This window comes from Vicugna pacos, chromosome 7, assembly GCF_048564905.1.
Source record: "Vicugna pacos chromosome 7, VicPac4, whole genome shotgun sequence".
NCBI classification, from domain to species: Eukaryota; Metazoa; Chordata; class Mammalia; order Artiodactyla; family Camelidae; genus Vicugna; species Vicugna pacos.
In genome coordinates, this window is record NC_132993.1 from 25,712,292 (window position 1) to 25,738,517 (window position 26,226).

The 26,226-nt window shown below is 41.9% G+C and overlaps 2 protein-coding genes across 4 annotated transcripts in view; one reads left to right on the forward strand and one right to left on the reverse strand.

The window, feature by feature from the left end:
* AASS (aminoadipate-semialdehyde synthase) overlaps positions 1-12,377 on the forward strand; it is an 86,690-nt gene extending 74,313 nt beyond the window's left edge. For both annotated transcript variants that reach the window (XM_072964592.1, XM_072964591.1), the window contains 6 exons: positions 3,627-3,794; positions 7,359-7,454; positions 9,115-9,230; positions 9,895-9,983; positions 10,514-10,690; positions 12,112-12,377. In XM_072964592.1, coding sequence (XP_072820693.1) covers positions 3,627-3,794; positions 7,359-7,454; positions 9,115-9,230; positions 9,895-9,983; positions 10,514-10,690; positions 12,112-12,230 — 765 coding nt within the window. In that variant the 3' untranslated portion in view covers positions 12,231-12,377. The remainder of the gene's footprint in view (positions 1-3,626; positions 3,795-7,358; positions 7,455-9,114; positions 9,231-9,894; positions 9,984-10,513; positions 10,691-12,111) is intronic.
* Positions 12,378-22,823: 10,446 nt separating this feature from the next.
* PTPRZ1 (protein tyrosine phosphatase receptor type Z1) overlaps positions 22,824-26,226 on the reverse strand; it is a 162,776-nt gene continuing 159,373 nt past the window's right edge. For both annotated transcript variants that reach the window (XM_031674223.2, XM_031674222.2), the window contains 2 exons: positions 25,387-25,522; positions 22,824-23,794 (listed from right to left, as the gene is read on the reverse strand). In XM_031674223.2, coding sequence (XP_031530083.1) covers positions 23,654-23,794; positions 25,387-25,522 — 277 coding nt within the window. In that variant the 3' untranslated portion in view covers positions 22,824-23,653. The remainder of the gene's footprint in view (positions 23,795-25,386; positions 25,523-26,226) is intronic.

The window sequence follows — 26,226 nt, forward strand, 5'->3', positions numbered from 1 at the left end:
GCGGAGCGCAAAATGTGTAACAGGAAGAGCCTGGAGTGGGGTGCCAGGGGGCCTGGCTTGATGCGCCGGCTCTGCCGCTGCTGGCCGGCTGGTACCAGAACAATCACGGCATCTGTCTGAGCTCTGGGCTCCTTGCCTGGGGACAGACACAGTCATACCAGCCTTGCCGGGCTCTTGCAGTGACCTCAGTGAGGTCATATAGATTATAATCTGCTGAACAGCAGATTGTCAGGATGTCCTGAGTCCCTAGCAAATATTAGCTACATAAAGAAGTTGATGATGGTGAGGGCTCAGGAAAAGCAAGAGGTTATTTTCAGGCAGCAGAAGTTGTATTTGTTGAATCTGAAGTTTTTCCCTTTCATGCTGAACTCCTTTTGTAAAACAGGAGAGCTTTTTGCATCTCCCTGACACTACGGCAGACACCAGGAGAAAACACGATGCTTTTCTTTTCTTTGCTAAAATGATACTTTTTTCAAGGTCTCCTCTTGTGGATGCAGCTTTTCCTGACCACGCCAGCCCCCGTTCACTATTCTTTTGTCTGAACTCCCACACTTGGATTGTCTGTGTCTAAGAATTTTCCGGATGCTGTATTATTCACTCAGTGATTCAAGTGTATCAGTCTGTCTCCTAACCCAGACTGTTAAACTTCTTAAAGCCTCTCTAGTCCCTCCATCCCCTCTGCCACCATCACGCTCCATCTACCATGAAGTAGGCCTTACGTAATTCACAGAATTATCACAAGGGAGCCAGGTGACTTCTCTGGCTTCTGCTTTAAGTTGAAACCTTAAACTTTTCCAGCAACTCAGGCAGTGGCCCAGGAATTAGAACATATCTCATTGGAAATTACTGCAAGGATGTGGGACAGTGAGATGCAGCACTGGTACTGTTGCTAACTTCTAACTTCTAATCCTGTTTCTAACGAATGTGATTTTCTTCCACATATTTGGAGACAGTGATTGTGTCTTCTTATAGTTCTGTTTCCCTCATGGGTGGTGGGACATTGATGGCACCTGGGGTGACGTGGCAGAGCTTCGCCATCGTCTCCTTCAGCCTCCTCCCCCAAGCCACTGGAAGTAAGGATTGTGCTTGCTCCGCAAACACAGCTGGGGGATAGGTCTTCCAGCTCTCTTCCTGCTGCCCACGCCTCCCTTGGCTGCAGCGCCCCGCCCCTCCTTTGTAGGAAATCAGGAGCTGGTTCTGCTCTCCTCTGCAACCATTCTTAACGCAGTTCTCAGCTACATCCCTGGGGGCGTGCTACCCCTCATCAATCAATAACCATCTTGAAATACTGATCCACAAATAAGCACAATTAAGTATGGTGTAGTAGAAAGAACATGGACATTGGAGTCAAATAGACCTGGGTTTAAATCTGCCTCTGGGTGACTCTCTCAGCCTCAGTTTTCACCTCTGAATAATGGGTTATTGCATGGATTAAAGGTAATGTATATAGGGCACCTGGCACATGGTGGCCCTTTTATAAATGCTTGTCTGTGTATTACCTGTGTTAAACGTCTTGTTAGTTTAGCAATCAAGCTTATTGTCAATGATTCTCAACGGTTAGAAGACTTGTGGGAGAAAGAGTGGCACTTAGAGCCGTCTGCACCAGCAGTGAGTAACGAGCCACTGTTTCTGCCAGGGGTGGGTCTCGGATGTGAGCATTGTTGAGTCAGAAAAAAAAATGCACACTCTCTGCCAAATAGGTAAATACATCTTTCTCTCTTTATTCAAGTCATTAATAAGTATGAAACAGGGTAGGGCTTTTTAATGAACCCCATGATATGTCACTAGAAATACAACTGTGGATTGATACCAAATTATAAAGATTACCCAGTAATTTTGGGGTCAAGTTGCTTCAGCAGCCGTCAGTCTCTCTAAATGAATCATTACTGTTCAGCTTACATTTCCCTATTTTCTCTAGAAGGATCGCGTGATAAACTTAGGAACTAGCTGATTTATTTCTGATTAGCTCATTGCTGGAATATAGTAGTCTTTATTGAGTTTAAAAAAATTTTTTTTTAATTTCCTAACCTTCAAACAAGTAAAATCACACTTCAGAATTGCCATAGGGTATAGAAGCGAGATTGGTAGGGAGACTCTAAAAGTTAACATTTGTCTTTTTATTAGACTTCTTAAAAAATTTAGAATCCTCATAGAAGAAATTTGTTTTAAAAAAATAGTGCAGAAATGGTTCCCCCAGAAGTGTTTACTGGGAAGTCCTGAAGAGTTTCACAAGAAAATTAAATCAAAAACATACCTCGCTTCCTTCAGATTCTCACTCTTGGAATTTTCGATGGTGCTTGGTGTTCTTCAAAGTGAAACTTTTCACTGGAGAGACCCCGCCAGGCCTGACTCTGTGGTCAGCTTTCTTACCAAGACATGTGCAGGAGCTCCCTATAAATAAACCCCGGGAACCATTAAGTTTAACTGAAGCTTCCCTTGGACAGATTCCTCTGGCGCCATCAGCAGGAGCACCGGCAGCTCCCTCCTGCTGGGTTGTTTGATGCAGCTCTTAGACACGTGGTCAGGAATCGTTCCCAGTGTGTGTGCAGTCTTGTTCTACCAGGAAGCCCAGCCCTGATTTTATTAGTCCAGTCAGTACGTTTTCCATGATCTCAGGGAAGATCATCAACCTCACAAACTAAAAGCAAAATTTAGTCCTTTAATCAAAATTAAAGGGAAAAAACGTTTCACTGCATTTTGTGCGTGATGTGGGGGAAGGAAGAGGTGAGAGGGTTACTGAGAAACCAGAGGAGCTTGGGAATTGGTGATTCAGCTTCCCACCGGCAGTAAGATCAGGAGGTAGCACTTCTTTGAGTTTCACTGTTAGTTCATTGCATTGTCCTTCTTGTGAGGGGCAGGCCCCCCCACTCCGCATCCCCGACATACACACACGCATCTGTCCAGTAGTCTAGGCTGTGAGCTCCTTACTGTTGGCTAGTGTCGCTCCGGACACTTGGTAGACCTTCAGTAAATGCTTGTTCAGTGAGCAAAGGAGTGAATGGAGACAGGAACTGAATCTTTTTAATATATTTTTATTGAAGTATAGTCGGTTTAAGGAATTGCTATCATCGCTTTCCTTATCCCTCCCACAGTGAGAGCGATCCAGGCACACACACAGCAGGTGCTCAGTCCATGCGAGCTGTGTGGATGGACGTGTGGATGGAGACTGGGGCCTGATGCGGCGTTCAGATAGGGGATGGGATGAAGAAAAGGAACAGAGTGAGAATATCGCCGTTGCTGTCTGGACATAGGAACCCCTTAAATGCATGTCTGTTGCTTATAGTATGTTGTTTATTTAAAAACAAAACAGAACTCTAGTGGGACATAATTCAGTGCCATCTTATCCAGGGGCAAGAAAAAGTCAGAAACAAGATCTTAGTGAAAAACGAAAATGCTTTAAGGCAGATTTTAAAGCTTGTTAGAAAAGAGACCTTGTGAATTATGATATTAGTGGAACAGATTACTATGGTATGTTGATTAGGGTGGTTTCATTAAGACATTTTTTTTTCACATTCTCTATTTCCATCTTGTAAAACCTGGATTTCTTTATTATGCAAGCAATGCAGGTAAACCCTAAGGAGGATGACCCGTTTTAACCCCCTGTGCCCCTGTTCAATGTTCCGCAGGTGGTGAATGTTGTGGGCGGGGCCTCCTTTCTGGATGCCGTCACGCCCATGGACTACTTCCCCGGATTAAATTTGGAAGGTTATCCAAACAGAGACAGCACAAAGTATGCTGAGATTTATGGCATTCCGTCGGCTCACACGTTGTTACGGGGGACACTGAGGTACAAGGTAAATGGCTCCACTGGAGATGAAACATGTTGCCTGTTTTGGTGTAAGTAAATACTTAATTTTTCTTGGTAATCAAAATGACTAAGATGATAAACTAGCTTGCAGTCTCTCTCGGGACTCTTCTGGTTGATTGTTTCAGGAGACAACTCAAAACAGCAGGAACAGAGAGGGAAGTTTTGACTCATGAAAAGTGGGGGTAGATGAAGGGCCAGCTTCAGGTGTAGTGAGATTTGAGGGTGAAGTGACCTCACCGGGACATGGTTTCTCTTCACCTGTCACCCTCTTCCTGCCAGCGTTGGTTGCGGCCCCCTTTCCGCACGACAGCAGGGGGTGGCAGCATCCCTAGCCTCTTAGGTTCACATCCTGTGGGAAGGACAAAGTACATCTTCATGGTTAAGAGTACAGTTTTTGTCTCCTAAGCCCCTGAGGTCAGTGGGATGGAAGGTACCGGTCAGCATTGGCTTCTGTTTTATGTCCCTGATGCTGAGGATTTATTCAGTGTCACTTTCCACAAAGCAAATCTGAAATGTTTTTTAGCACAAAACGAAGTATAGCTTCTACATTTTTCATCACAAAGGAGTGGTTACAGGTGTGACCAGATTAATACAGCTCGTGTAATAGTTCCCTAGGGCTGTTACAACAAATTACCACAAACAGTGTGCCTTAAGACAACAGAAATGAATTCTCTCACCATCCAGGAGGTCACAGTCTGAAATTAAGATGTGGGTAGAGTTGGTGCCTTCCGGAAGCTTTGAGGGAGAAACTCTCCCTTGCCACGCTCTCCTCCCTTCCAGTGGTTGTGGGCAATTCTCAGTGTTCTTTAACTTGCAGATGCTGATCCATCTCTGCCTCCATCTTCATATCACCTTCTCTGGTTTGTGTCTCTGTGTCCTCTCCTCTTCTTATGAGGACATCAGTCATTGGATTTTGGACCCACCATGAATATAAGCTGATTTCATATTGAGATCCTCAACTAATTATATCTGCAAAGATCCAAGTCAGGTCATACTCTGAGGTTCTGGGAGACCATGAATTATGAGGGGACACTCAACCCACTAGAGCCAACTTACCTAAAATACATAGATCTTTGAAAATTAGAGATCTGATTTCAGATCTCTCTGCCCTGTAAGATTTCCTGGTACCTGTACTCTCCACAACGTGATGTCCTCACTGTCCAGGAATCAAATGAATTGTTGGTGATGACATCCTGAGATCTAAGAACCAGGGATGTTTCACAAGCCTTTGGCACAGCAGAAATTCTGGTGTGAACTGAAGCCACACCATCTCCACATCTGGCAGATTTTGATTCTGATTTCTTTAATTTGTTCTAAGATTATTAGGTAGTGACTTTTAGGGGAGGAGGGAGGTTCAGAAGTTAGGATTTTCTGATAGCTTTAGGTATAGTCTCTTGCCAAACATATACATCCAGGAATAGAGGATTTTCAGAGATTTAAAATTAAATAAAGCTCTCAAGAATATGTATAGATAAGTCATCCCCACAGAACCCCAGAGGATGGAAGATGTCAGAGTGTTTGTATCCATGAGGGCCACCACCCTGAGCAATGTCAGCAACCCTTCGGTAACGCAAATATTCTTTCCAGCATAAGAGATGAGACCCTGTTGTCCAAGTATGGCAGGGTGCTGCTCTCCTGCACCTGCCTGTCACCTGATCCCTCCAGCTCCAGCTTGGTGTCACCTCCTCATGGGGTCTTTCTTATCTTCTCTCCTTGACTCCCTCCCCCACATCTACGTGAATTTCCCTCCTCTGTGTTCCCATGGCTCTGTGTTGACCCCATCCTAGCACCTCTGACATCCCTCTGTGGTGTGGTCACCAATGGCCACGCAGTTCTGCTCACCAGGTGCCAGGCCTCCTTTGTTCGAGTTATCTGACCCTGTTCCTGGACTCTCGTTTCCTCGCTGGTGGGGACGGCACTGTTCATCTCTGGGGCCTCAGCCCCTAGCCCAAGTCCCACACGTGGCAGCAGTGTGCTAAGTACTATTGATAAATGGATACACATAATAAATTCATTGCTAGAGGTCACTGTAAAAATGTATTTCTGAGATGAAGAAATAGCTTGGAAAAATTGCAGCATTTGGATGATGTTGGAAGAGAGAGTCTCTGGCATTTGTCAGATCCTAGAAGCAAGCTGGGGGTATTGCTTTTTTGTTTCTCCTCTTTGAAATTTATTTACATTGGGTTAGGGTTAGAGCAAATAAATGTGAATTCTTTAATTAGTAACCTTTCAACAGTTTGAATAATACAACCTTCCAGAAATGTGGAGATTCATACATTAAATTGTGGAATATCCAATGGCGACAGGCACTATTTTATAACCAAACAGCTTTACGGCTTCCTGGAATAACTCCCTGCCCTTTGTCCTTCCTCCACTTCCTTCCCCTCCTCCTCCTCCTTTCCCTCTCTCTCTGTAACTGCAGAAGCTATAAAGCCACTTATTCTGACCGTCCCATTCCCACCCCCACCCCCACCCCCACGATTTGCTCACAGGAGAATGTACATCATGGTCTTCCTTCACTTCACAGTCATTCAGAACCTATTCATCGAGTCATTGGTTCTCTTTCAGCATATGGAGTGATGGATAATGGAGTGATGGATAATGGAGTGAGGGCGTGGCGAGGAAGGGGACACGGACACACACACATTCTCTCTCTCACACACAGTCACACGCTTTCTATTCCTACAGTCCAGCAGCTGAATAGACAGTTAGTTACAGTTTGCATTAAGTGCCATTATAGACGTTTGTACACAATGCTATAGGAATGCAGAGAGGAGGGGAGAGCCCTCTCACCGGGGGGGCTCAGGAGGTGTGCTGAGCTGGGTCTTGAGGGAGGAGTAAACACTTCACGGGTGAGAAAGGGTGGCCGCTACATGCCAGGCACGGGAGCAGCGTGCACCGAGGCCCGTGTCTCTGCAAGGGCACAGCGGCTTGTCTGGGGAACGGCGAGGGGTGGAGGTGATGCTCAGTAAGTCAGGCGGGAGGGGTGTATTGGGATGGGTTTTACATCACATGCCAAGGATTTCAGACTTGTCCTGTAGAGCACGAAGGACACATGAGGAATTTTTATTTTAGAAAAGTCTCTCTAATTCCTGCCTTCTCCCCTGCCTGCTGTGTGCGTTAGGATATTGGCTCTTCGTTGGTAGAATGGATGGTCTGCTTTGGGGATATGCTTACAAGCTCTGTCTTGCGTTATAAGAAAGAGAACAACTGTTCTATTAAATACTATTCTGCTGACCTGAAAGCATATAACACAAGAGGAAATTTGCCCTTATCCTCTCAGAAAGCGCCCCTCACGTGTTACCCGGAAACAAAAGTGATGACCCAAGTTTTGCAAGGTCTCTTATGTAAACCGGTGGAGTTGTGACACTACTGATTTTGGTTTGAAGCTGAAGGTGGCTGCATCCTTACTAGCAACACAAATGGCTGTTTTCAGCCTGTTTCCTAAATGAATGACAAAGATAGACCCCTCTTTTCCCAAAGGCTTTTTGATTTTTTTTTTCTTTGAAGAAGAACATTTTTATATATTGCTTAATAACTCTTGTTATAGGGCTATGCCAAAGCCTTGAATGGATTTGTAAAACTGGGTCTTATAAACAGAGATGCGTTTCCTGCCCTTCGACCTGAGGCCAACCCGCTCACCTGGGTGAGTGACTCCATGTTATACACTGCCTGCTGCTCTTCAGAATGCCTTCGGAAATGGCCAGGTTTGAACTTTGGTTTGGGCCAGCAGAGAACCAGTTCTGTGGCTTATGTTCAGGAGATTCAGCCCTCCCCCCAGAGCCCCCTTTCCCTTCACTATTATGGGCGGATGGAGAGAACATGGTGGCCGGCTCGTGGGGCCTGTTTCCTGCAGCTGCGACCGCTTGATTGCTCCCTCAGCCCTGGGTAGAGGTGGACGTGCTCTCTGCCTTGTGCTTTGGGCTCTGCCACTTGTCTAACTAGTGACCCAGTGACAGCAGTTAAGCTTGGGCCTCCTGCAACTGTTAAGGGCAGGAGGGCTGCTGGTGGTATCATGGAACTGGATTCCCAACCCCCGAGTCCCATTAGTTCTTTCATTTGGCCGTTTGTAGCCATGAGTAACTTGAATCTTTAATCGCTGAGTTTACGCCCATGTCAGTGTTGTATTGAAATCCTAGGGTCTTAGGGTTGGCAGGCACTTGGGACGCTTGGGACTGAATGCAAAGCAGAGTTTCCGCCAGCTCCCTGAATGAACTTGTTACTAGCTGGCCGTCCAGCTTAAATTAATGCACACAGACTGCAGTAGAAACGCTGGGCGTTTATCACAAGGAGAAAGGAATCAATGTTGTAAATCCCAGCGTCTCACAGGTGCTTCGGTATTGTTGTTGGCCAGTTGTTTTTAAACTTAGGTTTTTTTGTGTATCTGAGAGCCTTTTCAGTCTAAGTTTCAACTTTCATGAATTTGCTTGTTGGACAGGAGAGGGCAAGCATCTCCGGAGGGAATCTGGTGTCGAGGCGGTTTGGCTGGGAAGGTTGTTGCAGGCGTTCTTGGGGCTGGTCCTCGTGTCTTGCAGCAATAGTCTAGGACAGAGGCGGACAAACTTTTTTTTTTGTAAAAGATTGTAAATTTATTATTAGGTTTATGGGCCATATAGTTTATGTCTGACCTCTCAGTTCTTATGTATAAACAATACATAAACAACAAGAACAAAAAACCATGGCTGTGTTCCAATAAAATTTTTTCATTTATAAAACCAGGTGGTGAGCTGAGTTTGGCCCGTGAACTAGTTTGCTGATCCTTAATCTAGAGCATAACTTTACCCTTGAGAGTCTGGACAAAGTCTTGTTTAGGAAGTAGGAAAAGCTATGACCACCGTTTATATGTTCTTCCCTTGAGATTTTATTATCTGCAAGGTCTTTCTCATTTCTTGAACCTATAAAAGAATGCTGGTTGCTACTAGCAACCACAGCAATAAGCCCCTTCCATTCTATCCTGGCCAAAATCAGCCTCTGGAGGGTGAGACTTAATGGGTGAAAAAGTGATGGAGAGGCTGTGCAAAGGCAGGCAATGTGGTGGGAAATAGGGTATCACCTTTTTAGTATTGATTTAATGTTATGACCCATTCTGATTGCTGAAATATTATTCTGAAATACCACATGTGTATTGATGCATGGGTATGCAGATGTGTGTACGCACTTGTATGTGTCACCGTTCACTCTTTCTAATTATTCCTAATTTAAAATTTGAAGAACATTTGAGGTCCAGTGTCTTAATATGATCATTTCTCAACTTAGCTTTTATTTTATTAGGAGCTTAGAATTTTTGTCTTTATTCGTCTAACCAGAGAGAACTCCTCTGTGGCCTGGTTGGGATTGCACCCACCTCCAAGTGTGATGCGCTCAAGGAAGCTGTCTTTAAGAAGCTGGGAGGAGACCACACTCAGCTGGAGGCTGCTGAATGGTAGGCACGCACCAATCAACTTAGAGCGAAATACTGGATCAATGATCACTCCGTCCTTTCTAGTCAAAGAAAAGTCAAGATAGAATTAAACACTTCACATTGTCTTTGATTAATTTGCTGCTCTAATGTTGGCCCATTGTAGAGAGACAGCTACGTACCATGTTCATGTGGGGATAAAAAGCAGATAAAGAGAGACATTCGATGGCAGTTATAACTTGGGAAATACTTGTTTAGAATACTTCAGTGCTCGGTTCCCGAGAAAGGTGGGATGCTTTTTCTCTCCTGCAGGAGATTCTCCCAGTCTTCCTTTAACTGCTTTAAAACACTTACTCATGTGGCTGCGGCACATTATGTTGGTATCCTTGATGTGGGAGAACTAACCTGCAAATCAGACTCATAAAAACTTGGCAATAGTGAATGCTTACAGTGTGTCTGTCCCGGCTCCAGAGAGCACTCCTGGGGGTGGGAGTCTGGGGATGATTCTGAAGGTTAAAACATTACTATTGCTATTATTATTCTATAAGCACTCAGGAGTCCTATAGCTTGGACTGTCAACTTGTGATTCTGCCCTTTCAAGATAAAATCCAGTGAGCGCTCCCTTCCGCTTCCCGGGTGAGAGTATGAGCAGGACTGAACTAATGCAGCCATCTCTTGTGCCTCCCAGGTTGGGCTTACTCGGGGACGAGCAAGTCCCTCAGGCAGAGTCTCTCGTGGACGCCCTCTCCAAGCATCTGGCCGTGAGACTTTCCTATGGTAAGGCCACGGGCTACTAGCTAAACCTCCCAGGAGAAGACTCATAAGAACTAGTGAATTAGATCGGAGGGCCGGAGCCACACGGTGGGAATGGGGAGGCACGGTGTGAGGGAAAGAGCGCTTGGACTATTTTTCCAGAGGGGAGAATAAGAGAGCGAGTAAGTCAGAAAGAACTTGGGTCATATGGCAAAGGAACAAAATCATTAGTTTGACTTTTACTGTGTAACATATTGGGGAAATGCTGAAGGGACATTCTGGGGACAAGCGGGGGAGGCCTCTGCGGAGGGGCCCTCGTGTCGGTAGCCAAACTATAGTGACACCAACCTGGACAGAGTAGCCCGATCACGGTTATCATTTCCTGGAGTTTTTTATGTGGTCTCTAGGCTAAAGAGCAGTGTACCTAATTGTCCACGGAGAGCGTGTATAAAGGGAAGCGAAACGAGAGCAGAAGGCCAGGAGCAGCAGATGAAATATGATTTTGGAGTTTCCATGATAATGACATTTTGAAATGTCTGTTTATTTATTTGAAGGCCCTGGAGAGAGAGACATGATTGTGATGAGAGACAGCTTTGGAATCAGGCATCCTTCTGGACATTTAGAAAGTAAAACAATTGATCTTGTGGTTTATGGGGATGTCAATGGCTTTTCAGCCATGGCTAAAACTGTGGGGTTACCCACTGCTATGGCGGCCAAGATGCTACTTGATGGTAAGTTCTTTCATCGGAGGACCGAGTCTGTCTCCCAATCATCTACAGGTCTTTCAGTGCCTGGACAGCAAATAATTCCTGGCTTTTCACTAAAAGTGAGCCATCTCAGAAGATCCTTCATCTTTGAGGAAGGGGTTGTCATCCCTAGTTCATAGGGTTGCTGTGATGCTAACGAATACATAAAGCTCCTACTGCACAGAGGGGCCCCTAGGGAATGTTAACTGCCTTTCTTTCTTTCCTTGGCTTTTTTTTTTTTTTTTGTATTTTAGGGGTGATAATGCTAAAATAGCAGAGGATATTTACTTCCAAACTTCAAAAATGTAGACCATGTTTTATCAACCTTCATATCTCAGTAAATTATCAATACTCATTAAATATTTTAGACTAAAAGAATTCAAATTTCAACTCTCCACTCTCCCCTTAGGATCACAAATACTTTTTTTTTTTTAATAGACTTTATTCTTTTAGGGCAGTTTCAGGTTCACAACAGAATTGAGCAGAAAATACACAGTTCCCACATAGCCCTCGCCACCCACACATATGTACTCCCCTACGTCAACCTCCCTCATCAGTGTGGCATATTTGGTACAATCAATGAACCAACGTGGGCACATTATTATCAACCAAAGTCCACAGTTTACATTAGGGTTCACTCTTGATGTTGCACATTCTGTGGGTTTTGACAAATACATGATGGCATATAGCCACTATAGATAGTATCATACAGAATAATTTCATTGCCCTAAAAATCCTTTGTGCTCCATCTATTTATTCCTCCCTCGCATATACTTTTAATAAACATTACCTCTGAATATAACACCCCGTTTGGCCCTTGTGAAGGTATGAAGTGAGGTAAAAAACATCAAGGCATATAAATGTGAAATCATGAGAAGACACACCTATAACAGCATATCAGCTGATATCAGAACAAACCACCTACTTAGTTACCGAGGAACCGGAGTGAGCAAATGGTAAAGGAGGAGGTCTTCAGGGCCTTGAAGGAAAGTGCCTGACTTACTTTTCCAGCTGTCCTAACAGATGCCCGTGCCCAGACGACCAGACTGGCTTTAATTTTATCCTGCTGGTGTTAATGCTTTTTAAAAAATGACACCAGCCAGTAAAACACACCAGTTAGGTTGACTTTACCTTCCTAGCATACTTTTCTCTGATTTGGTACTTAATGTAGTTAAGTGTGTAAATTCAGACACTGTCCCTAAGTCCAGCTGTGCTTTCAATTAACCCCCTTTCCTTACGGAGTATTAATAATTCAGCAGGGCCGTGAAAGCAGCTATTTTAAAAAATCCCCAGGCCTCTAACTGTTCGTTGACTTGGAGTTTACCACTGTATGGAAACCCTTGCTGTAGAAATTAGCCCTTAATACCACCTTTAAAAATGGTAACTACAAATTTATTTTCTTCCAGATGAAATTCAAGCTAAAGGCCTGATGGGGCCCTTTTCAAAGGAGATCTATGGGCCAATATTGGAGCGAATTAAAGCAGAGGGCATTATGCATACTACACGGAGCACAGTCAAAGCGTAATTGAGAATTATATTTTGTTTTTAACCTTCTCAGGCAACGTGGCTCTGAACATTTGTGCAACAAACATGCTTGCTAACGTGCTGTTTTAAAATATAAAGCATGATATGTTTTGATTAAGTCAATACAATAGTGTTTTTGAAATATAAATCTCTATTTTAATATGAAGACACTTGGCTCAAGAGACGTTGGTAATGCCAGAAAACATTAATAATTCTATCATGTATTTTTTTCCCATGTATGTAAAAGCACGAATGATTGTGCTATATGTTAATTTATTATATAACTTTTTTCTTATAGGAATATATTTTCCTATAATCAGCAGATGAAGTTTTATTTTATCTTTTCAGGAAGATAAAGTTTCTTCATGCTGCTTTCTTTTTGTATTTTTAAAATTGAGTCAGTTAGATGCTTCTAGATTACTTACCTGCAAACCTTTGCAGTATTGCTTTTTTTTTTGCCTTTTTTGTTAAAATTACGATTTATTTAGAAAATGATATTTCTTGTAGTTTTCTTTTGAGTATTTGGAAAAGGAAATTGGTAAGATTAAATCAAAATCCACATGATCACCTTACTAGGCACAGAAAAAGCATTTAAGTGAATCCAACACCTTTTCATGATAAAAACACTTAACAAACTAGGAATAGAAGGGAACTTCTTCAACCTGACAAAGGGCATCTATGAATAACCTGTGGCTAATGTCAGACTTAATGATGAAAGACTGAAGGATTTCCCCCTAAAATCAGAGGCAAGACAAGGGTGCTTGCTCTTGCCACTTCTATGCAACTTATACTAGAAGGTCCAGCTGGGGTAATTAGGCAAGAAAATGAAATTAAAGACTTCCAGATATTAGAAAGGAAGCAGTAAAACTCTCTCTATTTGCAGATGGTATGATCTTACACATAGAAAATCCAAAAGAGTAAGAAACTATTAGAATTAATGCATGAGTTCAGCAAAGTTGCAGGATACAAGATTAATATTCAAAAGTTGATTGTGTTTGCATACAGTGTCAATGAATGAAACAAAAGTATTATTAAGAAAATAATTCTAAGAAAAAGTGTCAAGAAGGAATAGATTGAGAGTTCAGAAATAACTTATATTATGGTCAATTGAGTTTTTGAAAAAGGTGCTTAGACAATTCAATAGAGGAAAATAGTCTTTTCATCAAATATTCACATGCAGGAGAATCGGGTTGGACTCCCTACCTCACAGCACATATGAAAAATTAACTCAAAATGGACCAAAGACCTTAAATAGAAGAGCAGACATGAAACTTTTAGATGAAATCATAGGTGTAAATTTCCAAGGCCTTAGATTAGACAATGGTCTCTTAAATAATGACACCAAAGCACAAGCAACAAAAGGAAGAAAATAGGTAAATTGGATATTGGAATTTAAAACTTCTGTGCTTCCAAGGATACCATCAAGAAGGCAAAAGACGACCTGCAGAATGAGAGACAGTTTTTGCAAATCATTTAGAAAGTAAGAGAAGAACTTGTATGTTCAATTAAAAGATAGCCTAATTTAAAAAAAAAATGGACCAAGGATTAGAATTGACAGTTCTCCAAAGAAGATATACAAAAAACCAATAAACACATGAAGAGATGCTCAGCATACATTAGCTATCAGGGAAATAACAAATCAAACCAACAATGAGATACCACTTCAAAACCACCAACATGGCTATTATGAAAAAAATTATAAGTGTTATTGGTGAAGATGTGGAGAAATTTGAACCTTCATAAACTGCTGGCAGAAAATAAAATGATGCAGCTGCTTGGGAAAACAGTTCGGCAGTTTCTCAGATGGGAAAACAGTTACCATGTGATCCAGTGATTCCACTCTTAGGTATATACCCAAGAGAAATGAAAATATGTTCACACACCAGCTTGTAAACAGATGTTCATAGCAGCGTTAGTCAGAATAGCCAGAAATCAAAGCAAGACAAATGTCCATCAACTAGTAAATGAACAAACAAAATGTGGCATATCCATACAATGGAGTATTACTTGACAATGAAGAAGAAATTAAGCACTGATACATGTTACAACATGGATAAACTTTGAAAGCATTATGCTTAGTGGAAGACGCCAGGCATGAAAAGCCACATGTATGATTTCATTTGTATGAAATGTCCAGAATAGTCGAATCTCTATATAGAGAAACTAGATTAGTGGTTGCCTAGGACTGGGGTTTTTTGGGGGAATGTGGGAGCGACTGCTGATGAGTTTGGGGTTTTTTGGGGGGTGATGAAAATGTAGAGTTGATGGTAGTAGTGGTGGCACAACTCTGTAAATACACTAAAAAATCACTGACTTGTATATTTTGTGTGAATTGTATGGGATGTGAATTATATCTGAAGTTGTACAAATAAAGCTTTTTTTTTCTCCTTGGAGAAAAAAATGTTTGTCTTTAGGAATATAAATTAAACTTTCTGCTGGACTGTGCTCATCTTCTGGCCTATGAAATGAATTTTGCCCTTGAAATAAGCATTATTATATGTGGGACATAATGGCAGCTGAGGAAACATCTGTGCAATTTGAAAAGGATCAAAGTTGATTCAGGCCTGGTCCCAACCTGTCAAAAATAACATGTGGAGATCAGTAATCTATTAATGAGTTAAAGACACATCTGTAATGGCAGTTTTTTACCACAACACCGAGTATAACATGATCAGTTAGGAAGTACAACTTGTGTGCACCAATCCCACCCCCCAGTCTGGAAGAGCGCCCAGATGGCGTGGGGAGTGGGGCACTAGCTCCTGGGGTGGGAGGGGGGAACCCATGGAGACAATATAATTAACTGGTCTGGGCTTTATGGTAATATTGAGTGATAAAGGGGTTATGCTTGAAGAGGAGGTCTAACATCAGTGCTGGAAAGGGGAAGGCCAGTAAGCTGGAGTAGAGACAGGTGGAGTCAAAACACTGTGTTACTGGCTTGCAGTAAGTTTTGCAGCACAATTTCATAATAGAGGTGGTGGTGGTAGGATCTGGGTGTGGATGGATAGATTATAGTATAAGCATATGGCCCTCGAGCCCCAGTTCGCGAACCTCTCTTGTAACCGTTTGGGTAGACTTAATACTCAGATCTTTTTGCCTTTTTTGCCCCCCCACCCCACCCCACCGGGAACACCGATGCGTGTATTTCCAGCTTTCCCTATCCGAGACTCATGAGACGCGAGAAGCTTCTTTTCGGAGAAGCAGTGTGATTGGTTCTACAACATACCGGCCGTTTCCTTTTCCATAAGGTGAGGGTAGCAGTAACTCGCAGGATGGTTATAAAGGTCAGTGAGAGAATGTGAGAGGAGAGCCGGACAGCTAGTGTTCAGAAACCCTCGCGTTCTTCACTCTTTTGCAGTAACATTTCTGCTTGAAGTTTCTATTAAAGATAGTGAGTTTTAGCTTTGAGATTATTTTCACTCTTTTGGATACTTTGGAAGACCCCTCCGGGATCCTCATGCTTCTCAGACAAGCCATGGCTGTGTCTGCTCCAAAAAGAGAATCGTAAAGTGGCTGTGGAGGGAAAGGACCACGTTCGTCGTGCAGCCAGGCCTCTGACCTTACGGAAGAGAAAACACGTCTCACAGAAGTTAAATGACTTGCCTAAGGGGACAGGACTTACTATGGAAATTTGATCGTCATTCAGAGACTCAGGATACTCTGAACTTGGGAAAGAACTCTGAGTTAGAAAACCTCTCTTCCTGTGGGTTCTTAGGGCCACTACTATCCCACGTGATGCCTTTAAAAAATACTTGTTTTGGGGGAGCAGCTACATTTTTTTTAACTTATTCATATTTAATGGAGGTGCTGGGGTCTGAACTCAGGACCTTGTGCGCGTGCTAGGGGCAAGCACTCCACCACTGAGCTATAACCTCCCCTTATGATTCCTTTTTGAGAATCAGGGAAGGGCACTCCTTCAAGACACTTCTATCTGTCAAAAAATCGTCAGATGTGTAATTTATTAGAGCAATACACTTTACTACTGTCTGATGGGAAAATGTCATAATAAATATTAATCATTATATACATGTCATAATAAATATTAAGCATATTAAATAAATGCCATAATAAATATTCAATGTCTATGATGTGATTAGCTGCCCCCTAGATGCAGGGCACAATTTGTATAGCCCTGCGAAGTAGCCAATCTTATCCTTGTATGTTGTATAGATCAGCTTTCTTTAAGATGGTTCACATTTGTTGATGGTTTGCACTGGAACGACATTGACCAGACCTGAATTCTGGAAAGGATCCAGTGAGAAAGGCTGCCTGTTTGGAAGGAATATTTGTTAGTCACTGACAGTTACTCTAATACCTTCCTATTTCCAATTCTTTTTCAGTCCTCACATTCATTTTTAATTTTTAAAAAATTAGCCAAGTATTACAAAACATGGGGTTAAGCCCTAACTTGCAAGGTCATTGGGTTCTGCCCCTCTGGTTTGCATCATCGGTGTGCTAAAGTAGGAGGTTTCCAGTGTCTTCCAGTGTTGATTGATAATGGGTACCACATCACTGGATAACAAATTTCTAAACCCCTGGGAGCCTCACTCCAAGGCTGTGAGCCTGACAAAACTGCAGTGATGCAGTTCTGTCTTTGATTGAAGATGATTCTGGGTTGTTACCACGCATAACTAAATCAGCAGCCCAGCCCTTGGCTTCAATAATCTGAGTTCAAGTTCTTTGGAATGAGGTTCTTTGTGAAGCCGGCACTGGGCGAAGCAAGCAGCCACACCTGATCCGAACCCCCCACCCCAATAATTCCGATAGAGAAGAAACATGCTTGCCTCATTAGCAAACTACTGAAAATGAGGCTTCTTCTTAAGTTGAGAGAAATACTTAAAAAGAGGTAGAAATCAGATGGGAGTTTAGCAGAGGAAAGAAACTGGAGTAGGTGCTGTGAAACATGAAGAAGACCAAGGCAAAACATGAGGGAACTGCAAATCGCAGTGGCGTGGGTTGTTAGAATACTTTAATGTTTGAAAACGTAAATATTTTGTTTGGCACGGTGTGGTTCTTTTTATTTTCTGGTCTATGAAATTTGACATTTAACATTGTCTGAAATGGGGAAAATGGTTCAATACATAAGATGTTTAGTGACGAGGGTGGTCCTATTCAGCCTCCTATTCATCTGCCTGTCTGTTAAATGGAGATGCTCTTCAGAGTTCATTCCAGCTTCTGTTTTCTTTATAGATGTTCTCTCTGTGTGCATGCAGCCTGCTCTATGGCTTTGAATATCATCTATATCTCTCATGAATTCCTGCCTTTCTCACCTAAGCTTCAGAGTATATATGCATCTACCTCTGGACATCTCTATTTGGATGTCTCCTGGTCTTTTAAACTCAATGTAGATTTAAGAGTTTATGGTATAAACTGGTGTTTCTCAGTGGGGCCACTCTTAAGAATATCCCCCCAAACTAATTTTTCCACCTGATTACATGTCTCAGAAAATGGCAACCACCATCTTCCTTGCTGCTCTGGATGAAGCATCAAGGAATGCTTCCTTTTCTCTCATTCCCACATTCAACAAACACATAGCTGGCCTCTGTCTTCTAAATCTTGTCTGAGGGTATCTACAGGGTGATCAGCAATTCAGCAGGGGTAAGCAAATACATAATGTATGTTTTATTACAATATCACCAGGCATGCTAAAATAATATCTATGTTTCCAAACATGGCTTCCTATGTTTGGTGGAACATGATTCACATCCAGAACCCTAGCTGCAAGGGAGTCTGGGAAATAAAGTTTATGGTTTTATTAGCTTGGAAATACAAGACGAGTTCTGGTTACTCTCACTGTGTAACCAGCTACCACAAAATATAATGGCATAAACAGTGATTTATTTTGCTCATCAATCTGCAATTCGAGCATGGCTCAGTGGGAACAGCTTGTCTTTGCTTCACACAGTCTCATTTGGGGTATGTTGGCTGGTAGCTGGGGATTCCATTTCAAGACAGCTTGCTCACATAGCAGGCAAATTGGTTCTATCTGGAAGCTCAGGATAAGGCCTTGGTTTCTTTCCACACGTGTCTTCTCGTGTGTGGGTCTGTCAAGGGATGATGGTACTGTTCTAAGAGTGAACTATCCCAAGAGATCCAGGCAGAAGCTATATTGCCTTTTATGACTTAGCCTCAGAAATCACATAGCATCACTTTCATTGTAGTCACAAGTCCACCCAGATTCAAGGGAAGGAATCGTAAACCCCACTTCTCAATGGAATGAGTTTCAAAGGGTCACACGTGGGCTGAAAGACATGGTTGGGCTATTTTTGGAAAATACAACCTGCCCCTGGAAAGCCCCTAGAAGGACAGTGGCATGTGGGTGGATTCTGTGATTACACAGTAATGACCCATAGTTATCAATTTTTCCTCACTGGCCTTAATTATTTTCTAAGCATTTCAGTTTTTGTCTAGGTGGTTCTTTGAATCTTTTTATATATCCCTGTGAGCTTAGAGCTGGACACACTGTATAAACAAAATGTGGAGTATTTTTCATTTATTCTCTAAAAAGCCCCAGAAATGTGCTTTTAGCTTTGAGTCCATAAAAACACTTACTTGAAGGAAAGGTGCTATAAGACACTTCTCTACTTTAACAGTTTTCATTAAGAACCTTAATGCTATAGTTTTCAATACATAGCTTCATGGAACAAGGTAGAAGCAAGGGAAAAATGACTTCCATCAGTTCATTTCTCTACGTGGATAATTCAGAACTGAAGCAATGCCCCTTGGATTGAAGCAAGATTAACAGGAATCTGAGACGTGGCAAAAATCATGTCCAAAGCTGCAGAGGAAAGGATTGCAAGTTAGCATATTTGGGAAGTTTCTCAAAGGTCAGGCTGTGTTTCTCATGGTCTGATTAAAAGTGATTGTTGTGTATGGAACAAGAGGTTTCAATCTCACACCCACAGTTTTTCTTACTCCCACTTTCAAATCTTATTTTTCTTTTTAAAAATGATTGCTTTGAAAAAAAACTTAACTCTAATTTAATGCAAAGGATGTTTAGGTTCTTAAAACTGGTGTGTGTTTAATTTACAGACCTTAACATTTGATACCACCTACTATAGCACACTGAAACTGCACTAATGAGAAGACCTCTAATGTAACAGGATATTCTGCAATTACCAACTGAGTGGGTGATAGTCAATCATGGTTTATAATAATGAAAATGTTTTGCTTATTTTGACAAATGTGTAGATTTCCCCACTTTCCCTAAATAGTTCATTTAATTCTGATTCTCTGTGCTACCTATGAGTGAAATTCAGTTTTAAGAAAAAATTTTAAAATGTATCTGCTTATAAAGAGATCTTAGTTTCTAAGTTTTGTATGTTAGAGAAATGGTTTAAGTCATTTTGTATGCTAACATTTTAGGGACTTTCAGATCAGAAATGTGAAAATTAAGAGTCCTATGGTGTAATACTGAATAGAATGTGTACATATTAAATGTTTGTATTAATTTTATGTGAAGAAACAGATACCATAAAAAATTCTTAGAGTATTAGACTGGGACCTATGATGGACTTTATAATCCTGGTGCATTTGGCTAAATAGATGAATTAAGCTTATCCTTAATACTTCTCTCAAGATTGCAAAACTGCTCTACATGACTTAATATCAGAGATCACGTCCGTGGAGAACACACTTTTTCAATTGGTCTAATTTATATAGGTGCTATGGAAAAAAAAGTAGACATGTTTTGAAAAATTGAGACATTTATTGTATGCTGAGGAACACTGTCTATAGTGTCAGGTTTCCCAGGTCTATTAAAGAGAATATTTTTGTCCTAGGTGAAAACAATTCATTCACTAATTCTTTATTCATCCATTCATCTAAAATGTATTGAGTGTCTTTAATATCCCAGGTGCTGTTCTAAGTGTGAAAATACAGAGGTTTATAAGAGAGTAAATTAATGGAGGCACTTATAAACTCATGGAGGAGACAGACAACAAAGGAATTTGAAATGTATCAGGAAACAAAATGTGCTATGGAGAAAAGGCAAGCAGATATGGAGATGGGAGGGCCTGGGGGTGAGGCAGGTGCAGGGAGGTGGGCTGATGTCCAGCTGGGACACGCAGGACAGCAAGCCAGCTCAAGGTCCTTCTGTGATCCATGTGAAATAGTCTGAACATCTTTCTTAGGCACAAGGAGGGAATGCCACTCCCACAGGCCGCTGTGGCTGCTGCTCCAGGGAGGAGCGGTTTGAGCAGAGGTCTGAACCCGTGAGCGGAACAGCAAGACCCCAGGACCTCGGCAGTGGGAGGGGAAGCTGTACGACGCTTTCGGAAAGCAGGAGATGATTAGGGCACCTAAAAATGTTCATACGATCTGCTCGCCAAATGGCACTGAGAGCAATGATCCTAAATATGGGAAACGTTTTTGCATAAAGAAATGTTTACCACGTGTTGTAGTAGGAAGACTCTGAAGAGAGCCTAGACAGCTGACATCAGGAATATGATCACCAGGGCCATGGTACATCCGCGAGGGCAGGTCTCCCCACCTGGGTACCACTGACATGTTGTGCTGGATGGTTCTTTGCTGTGACGGCTGTCCTGTGCGCTGCAGATGTGGGGCAGTATTCTTGGCTTCTGCCCAGTAGGTGCCAGCAGCACGTCGCCTTACAGAGGTGACAGTCAAAATGTCTCCAGACATTGCCAAATGTCCACTGGGGGGCAACCTGTCCTTGGTTGAAAACCACTATACTAGGAATATTATACAATGACAATGATAAGTTTATAGATTATATGTAATAAAAATGCCTATGTAACAATATGAAAAGCAGAATAAAAAATATATATTCATAACAAGGCCACCAATATGTAATAAAACAATATGCGGATAAAACCTGTGAATGCAATGAAACAATAAATGAAATTTGGTAATGGATGGAAACAATTGGGTTAGGGTTACCGGCTTACTTACCAGGCTTCATTCATTTTCTCAGAAATGATTGCTGTGTGGATTGTTTTCCTCATAATTCTCTCATAATTGTATTTTCTCATAGTTGACAGTTGTCTCAGAGTTAAAGATCAAAAGATAAAGAAAGATGGCTATATCTGACAGGACTGTCTTTTTAAAAAGTTGGTTTCAGGGTATTTTTATTAGAATTTATCTATAAAGTAATTATACATGATAACTTGCAAAGTTACTTCCTCTCAGAAGAGCAAGACACTTCACTAATGAAAAACCATGTAGGAAAAAAAAATTCTAAGTCCCTTCAAAGGCCATTTGTTCCTGGGACAAAGGCTAAGGAAAAAATAATTATGGTGACATGTACTCTTTGTTCAAATTAGTTTATGATTAGACTTTGCAGGTTATGGGGAAACAAAACTGTAAAACAAGAGGATTAGGAGTTAAGGCTAGAAAAGCAACAGAGGAAGCAAAATTAACCGTGTGGCCATCTTCCCCGGGAGGGTGAGAAATAAGCTCATTATTTTTATACCCAGCAGAGCAGCGCTTACAGACGCTTTGTGACCGTGACACTTCACTCTTTGTTGGACTTTTTTCTACTTCCTATCACGTCATGACTATCGCTTTAAAAGGAAAGCTAAAAAACAGAAACATTCATTTTGAGTCTATTTTAGGATTTGGTGAAAATGCCCTGATTTTGCTCGAGGAAACTGGAGGCTCTCTGATCACTAAGGAGCAGTGGTTCTCAAACTTTATCTGCACCAGTCGCTGAGCCCCAGCCTCAGAGTTCCTGAGATGGTAGATCGGGGACGGGGGCCCAGGATTTGCGCTTCTAACAAGTTCCCAGGTTTTGCTGATGGTGTGGTCTGAGAACCACACTGTGAGAACCCCTGGGGGAGAGGAAACTTTTCTTGCCTTCCGCCTTAGATGCTGAGCTGGGTGTTACTGAGGGATGGTGCCCCCGTCAGCACTGGGGAGGAGAGGAGACGGGAAGGGTCAGAAATCTAATAATACCCTCATCTAACAGTAAGCACTCAAGAATTACTCTCACATTAAAGGAAGAATAATTGGAAAAACAAAACAAAACAAAACGAAACACTCCTGGCTAAGGCAGGGGGCTGCTTCCAGTATCAAAGTAGGCTCGTTACCCATGATTCTCTGCTCCCCTGCCCTTCACCTGCGCACAGACGTTGAATCCTGACAATCTGCCTTAACCCAGGACTTCTTACCTACTTTCACTCTGGGAGATACGACCTCCTGGTCCTTCTCTATTCATCTATCTGCCTTCCAAACCAGCTTAGCTTGTCCCTGACTGGCAAATCTGCTTGCTTCTAACTCCCAGCTGGGTTCTAAACCAGTTTCCCCACATTTGTTGGTACATGGCACGCTTAGTTTCTGAGTGGCATTTTCATAGTTCCCTTAAGCTAAGAGAAATACATAATGGTTCTGTTTATTAAGTAGTTAAGTCCAAGTACTTTAATAGTGCAGTGGTACAGTGTCCGTACCTGTTGCTGTGTTGTCCTCAAAAATGTAAAATTTTGCCAGTTCCCCGTGTGCCTCAATGCATAGTTTGGGAATCGCAGCTCTACGCACAGTCCCATCCCATCCACCTTCTTCCACGCCCATCATCTCAGAGGGACCACGTCCACAGTTTTCTGCTCCACATGCCTCAGCACTCCACAAGCAAACACAAACCAACGGCAATATTTATATTTATTTTTGTGATGACTTGGATAAAAACCATTTAAACAATGTTGGGTAAGGTGTTACTCTCATAAAAACATCTTCTTTCAAAACAAATGCATTTTTTATTTTCCATAGAAGTTAAAATTACATGCTACAACAGAGTTAATCACTAAACACAAAACGGTGTGTTTGTATCAGAAGACTTGTCAAGTAAGACCAGATAATGAACTACATCATTAAACTAAACAATTACACAGAACTAGAAAACTGACTCAGTAGTAAAATATAAAAATCTACAATTATAAATATAAATTTGGTCCAGGGAGACTCTAGAACAGTATTTACAGTAAGTATCAGATTATTTCTACTTCAGGTGAATACTGCAGTTGTAAAATGTTGGCTATCATAGGGAACAGTGTTTTATTTACAGTGAACTATATTAAAAGTTACATTTCTAGCAAACCTGATGATTGCTACAAATACAGCTAAAAATTTGACACTAAAAACAAACATGTTTTCTGTAGTTGGAAATTCCTAGTATCTATAAATTGAAATTTTCTGTTAAAATCAATATGAAAAAAAGATACCACAATTCCATTCTTAGAAACACTGTAAATTTCAATCATTTTAGTTTAAACACAATTAAGTGAATTACAAGAAGTTTTGCAAAAAGGCACACGTTGTTAATGATGTAAATTTGGCAGCAGAAGCCTACGTCATGAAAGTTACTGTCAGGTAATGAGAAGCAAACAGATGACAGAAGAACTGAATGATGTTCCTGTCTAACTTTAGAAAGAGGACAACAGTGCTCAGATGTGGACTCCCCTACCCGTCTCTGGCTTAAACTAAAGACTCTAAGCTCTCGGCTATATTTCCATCAGGCAGTGCTGTGCCATTGCTGTCCAGAGAGGTGGACGGATTCTCTTCCTGCCTCGTGCTCACAAGGCTGAGAACTGCTTTGTAGAGAAACTGATACTGCTCCTGGGGAACAGAGAATGGGAGGTTAGGAACAGGAAGCTCCGTGAAGACACACGTTTGTAAAAAGAAGGACTGTTTGTAGTCACCCTTCGACACCATCCATGGAAGGGCATGGTGTTCAGGGCTCGGTTTTAATCAGCAGAGGTATACCATCTACATGAATGCCTCTTTCTGATTGAATTTAAAGTAGTTCTACAATTAGCTGAGAACATTCACCTAGAACATTGGCCCACATGCATTTGCCAATGGCAAGTACTCTGTTCTCATTCGTTTAACCCATAAAATTGGATAGTGATGTCACAGGGTTCTGTTACTGGTTTATCAACTTGTGTGTGAACCCTTTGGCAGTGGGTATCTGTGACCTACTCATAAATAACTTACTCATTCTCCTTTCTCCAGTTGTGTTGAGGTCGGTTGGGTTTGTCTCTTTATGGAGAGGTCTCAGAAAGGACTGTGCCGTCAGCCCAGGGACTCATGCAAAATGCAAGCCTTTCACAAAACCCACTGTTGACCAAGGATTCCTCACCCTCGACCAGCCTGACCGGTCCTATGCCGTGCATTGTGCAAAGGTGAGCGTGTGCCTGCTGTGGTCTCGGAGCAGAGACACACAGAAGAATAAAGTAGTTGCTCTCTTGCAGAGGCCGACTCCGGGTGGTGGGATGGGGGAAGGCAGCTGCAAAGAACGTGGGCTGGTGGCTAGCAGTAGGACCACAGGCCTCATTAAAAGCATTTGTGAAACTTGGGTTTAAGTTCAGTCTCTGGAAAACAATTTCACACAGGACAAGCTTGATACAACTCAACTGGCCCAAACGAGCCTTTTAATAGGGCACCTCTGAAGTGCGTGTGCACAAGGGTCACCTTGCTCTCTGGCCAGCTGCTCTGGGCTGGAGCTTTGAAGATGGACCCTTTAAAAGGCCCTTAAACATACCCAGACCAGGAAGCTGGAAGTGGGCCTATGACTCCTACACCCACCTAAGCTTCTCCCACTGGGGCATTGGCACCAAGTTCCCTATCGTCTTTCCAGCCCTTGTTTCTACAGTAATAAAAACCTCCAAATCATTTTCGGAGTTGAGACTTCTCTTTACAGATGTGCCATGTGTCTTTCTCAATTGTATTAGTCTCTTTCTCTCTCTCTCTCAAGAGGACCTCAGAATTAGCTATTTCTTAAGTTCAGAAAATGAACTTGGCTTGAGAAAAAAACAGTTTTAATGTTTAAGTCTCTGACGTCTATCTTCTGACTTTTCTGAGGCTATGCAGAACTTGAACCCCAAGAAAGAAACTATTTTTTTGTTGGATAAATCTGATTAGTTGGCACTCCGACTGAGGATATTTTTAAGAATTACAATGAGTCTTGCAAAACGGCACACAGAAGATTTAAAATTTTTGATCCATCAATTTTCTGGAAGATAAACTTCAAAATGTTTACTGTTTATTGTTCTGGTTCTCTGGATTGCAAACTGAATATAATTCAGCTTGAAAATGAGATGCTAATGTTATCACCTTGCTCTTTCTTGATACGTGGCAAAATGGTTTCGGCAATCTCTAGAAAGTAGTGCTCTAACAGGAAAAGTTTGGTTCGTTGCTTTATTACTTACAATGTCAGCAAAGACTCCTGGCCTCATCAGATTGATCATCTTGGCCACCTGGTAAACATCCATGGAGTTTTCTTTTTCTAGTTGGTGCATAAGGGTTGTCAGAGCACAGAAAGTTCCTGCTGTCACTCCTCCGTGCCTGGAAGCAAAGGGAAGGGACAAAGACTCCATTCAGACGCATCAAGTGTTCACCGCTGGAACTCACAGAGCACGTGGCTTTGACAACTTTGCAGTAAGAACACTGAAGTTTTTAATTGTTTCATTATTTTATTGTGCATGGAACTGTGGTTGAATTAAATGTGATTGAACTAATGTCCATGATATTAGTAATGAGGTGCTTTATAGAAGTTTGATATTTGGTTATACATTTAATATTTTTATACTATGGAGAGAGTTGGCAATAAATCACAATGATCTGACTTAGGTATAATATATATTATATAATATATATCATACGTAATATATATAGAAGACAACTCCAGCATATGCATTTTTTAATTTATTCACAACAGAAACCTGGAAAGATCCAAGGGATAAAAATTTCTATTTCTGGTAAAAAAGAAATATATTAATTTCACTCCTATCTCAGGAAGTCAATGGCTGAGAAATGTCTCACTGGTTAGCACCACCACCAGCACCACCAACAAAATTCAGGTTCTAAAACCCTGACCCATCACACGAAGTATTCTCAGCGTACATAACGCAAGGGCAGATTCTTCTGATCACGCTCCCATCTTCTGCCTTCAACAGGAGCTCCAGGAGAAGTGGAAAACAACCTCAAAACTATTCTGTGTTAATCTGGTCCCTGAGAAGCAGATAATCCACCCTGGCTGAAGAATTCAC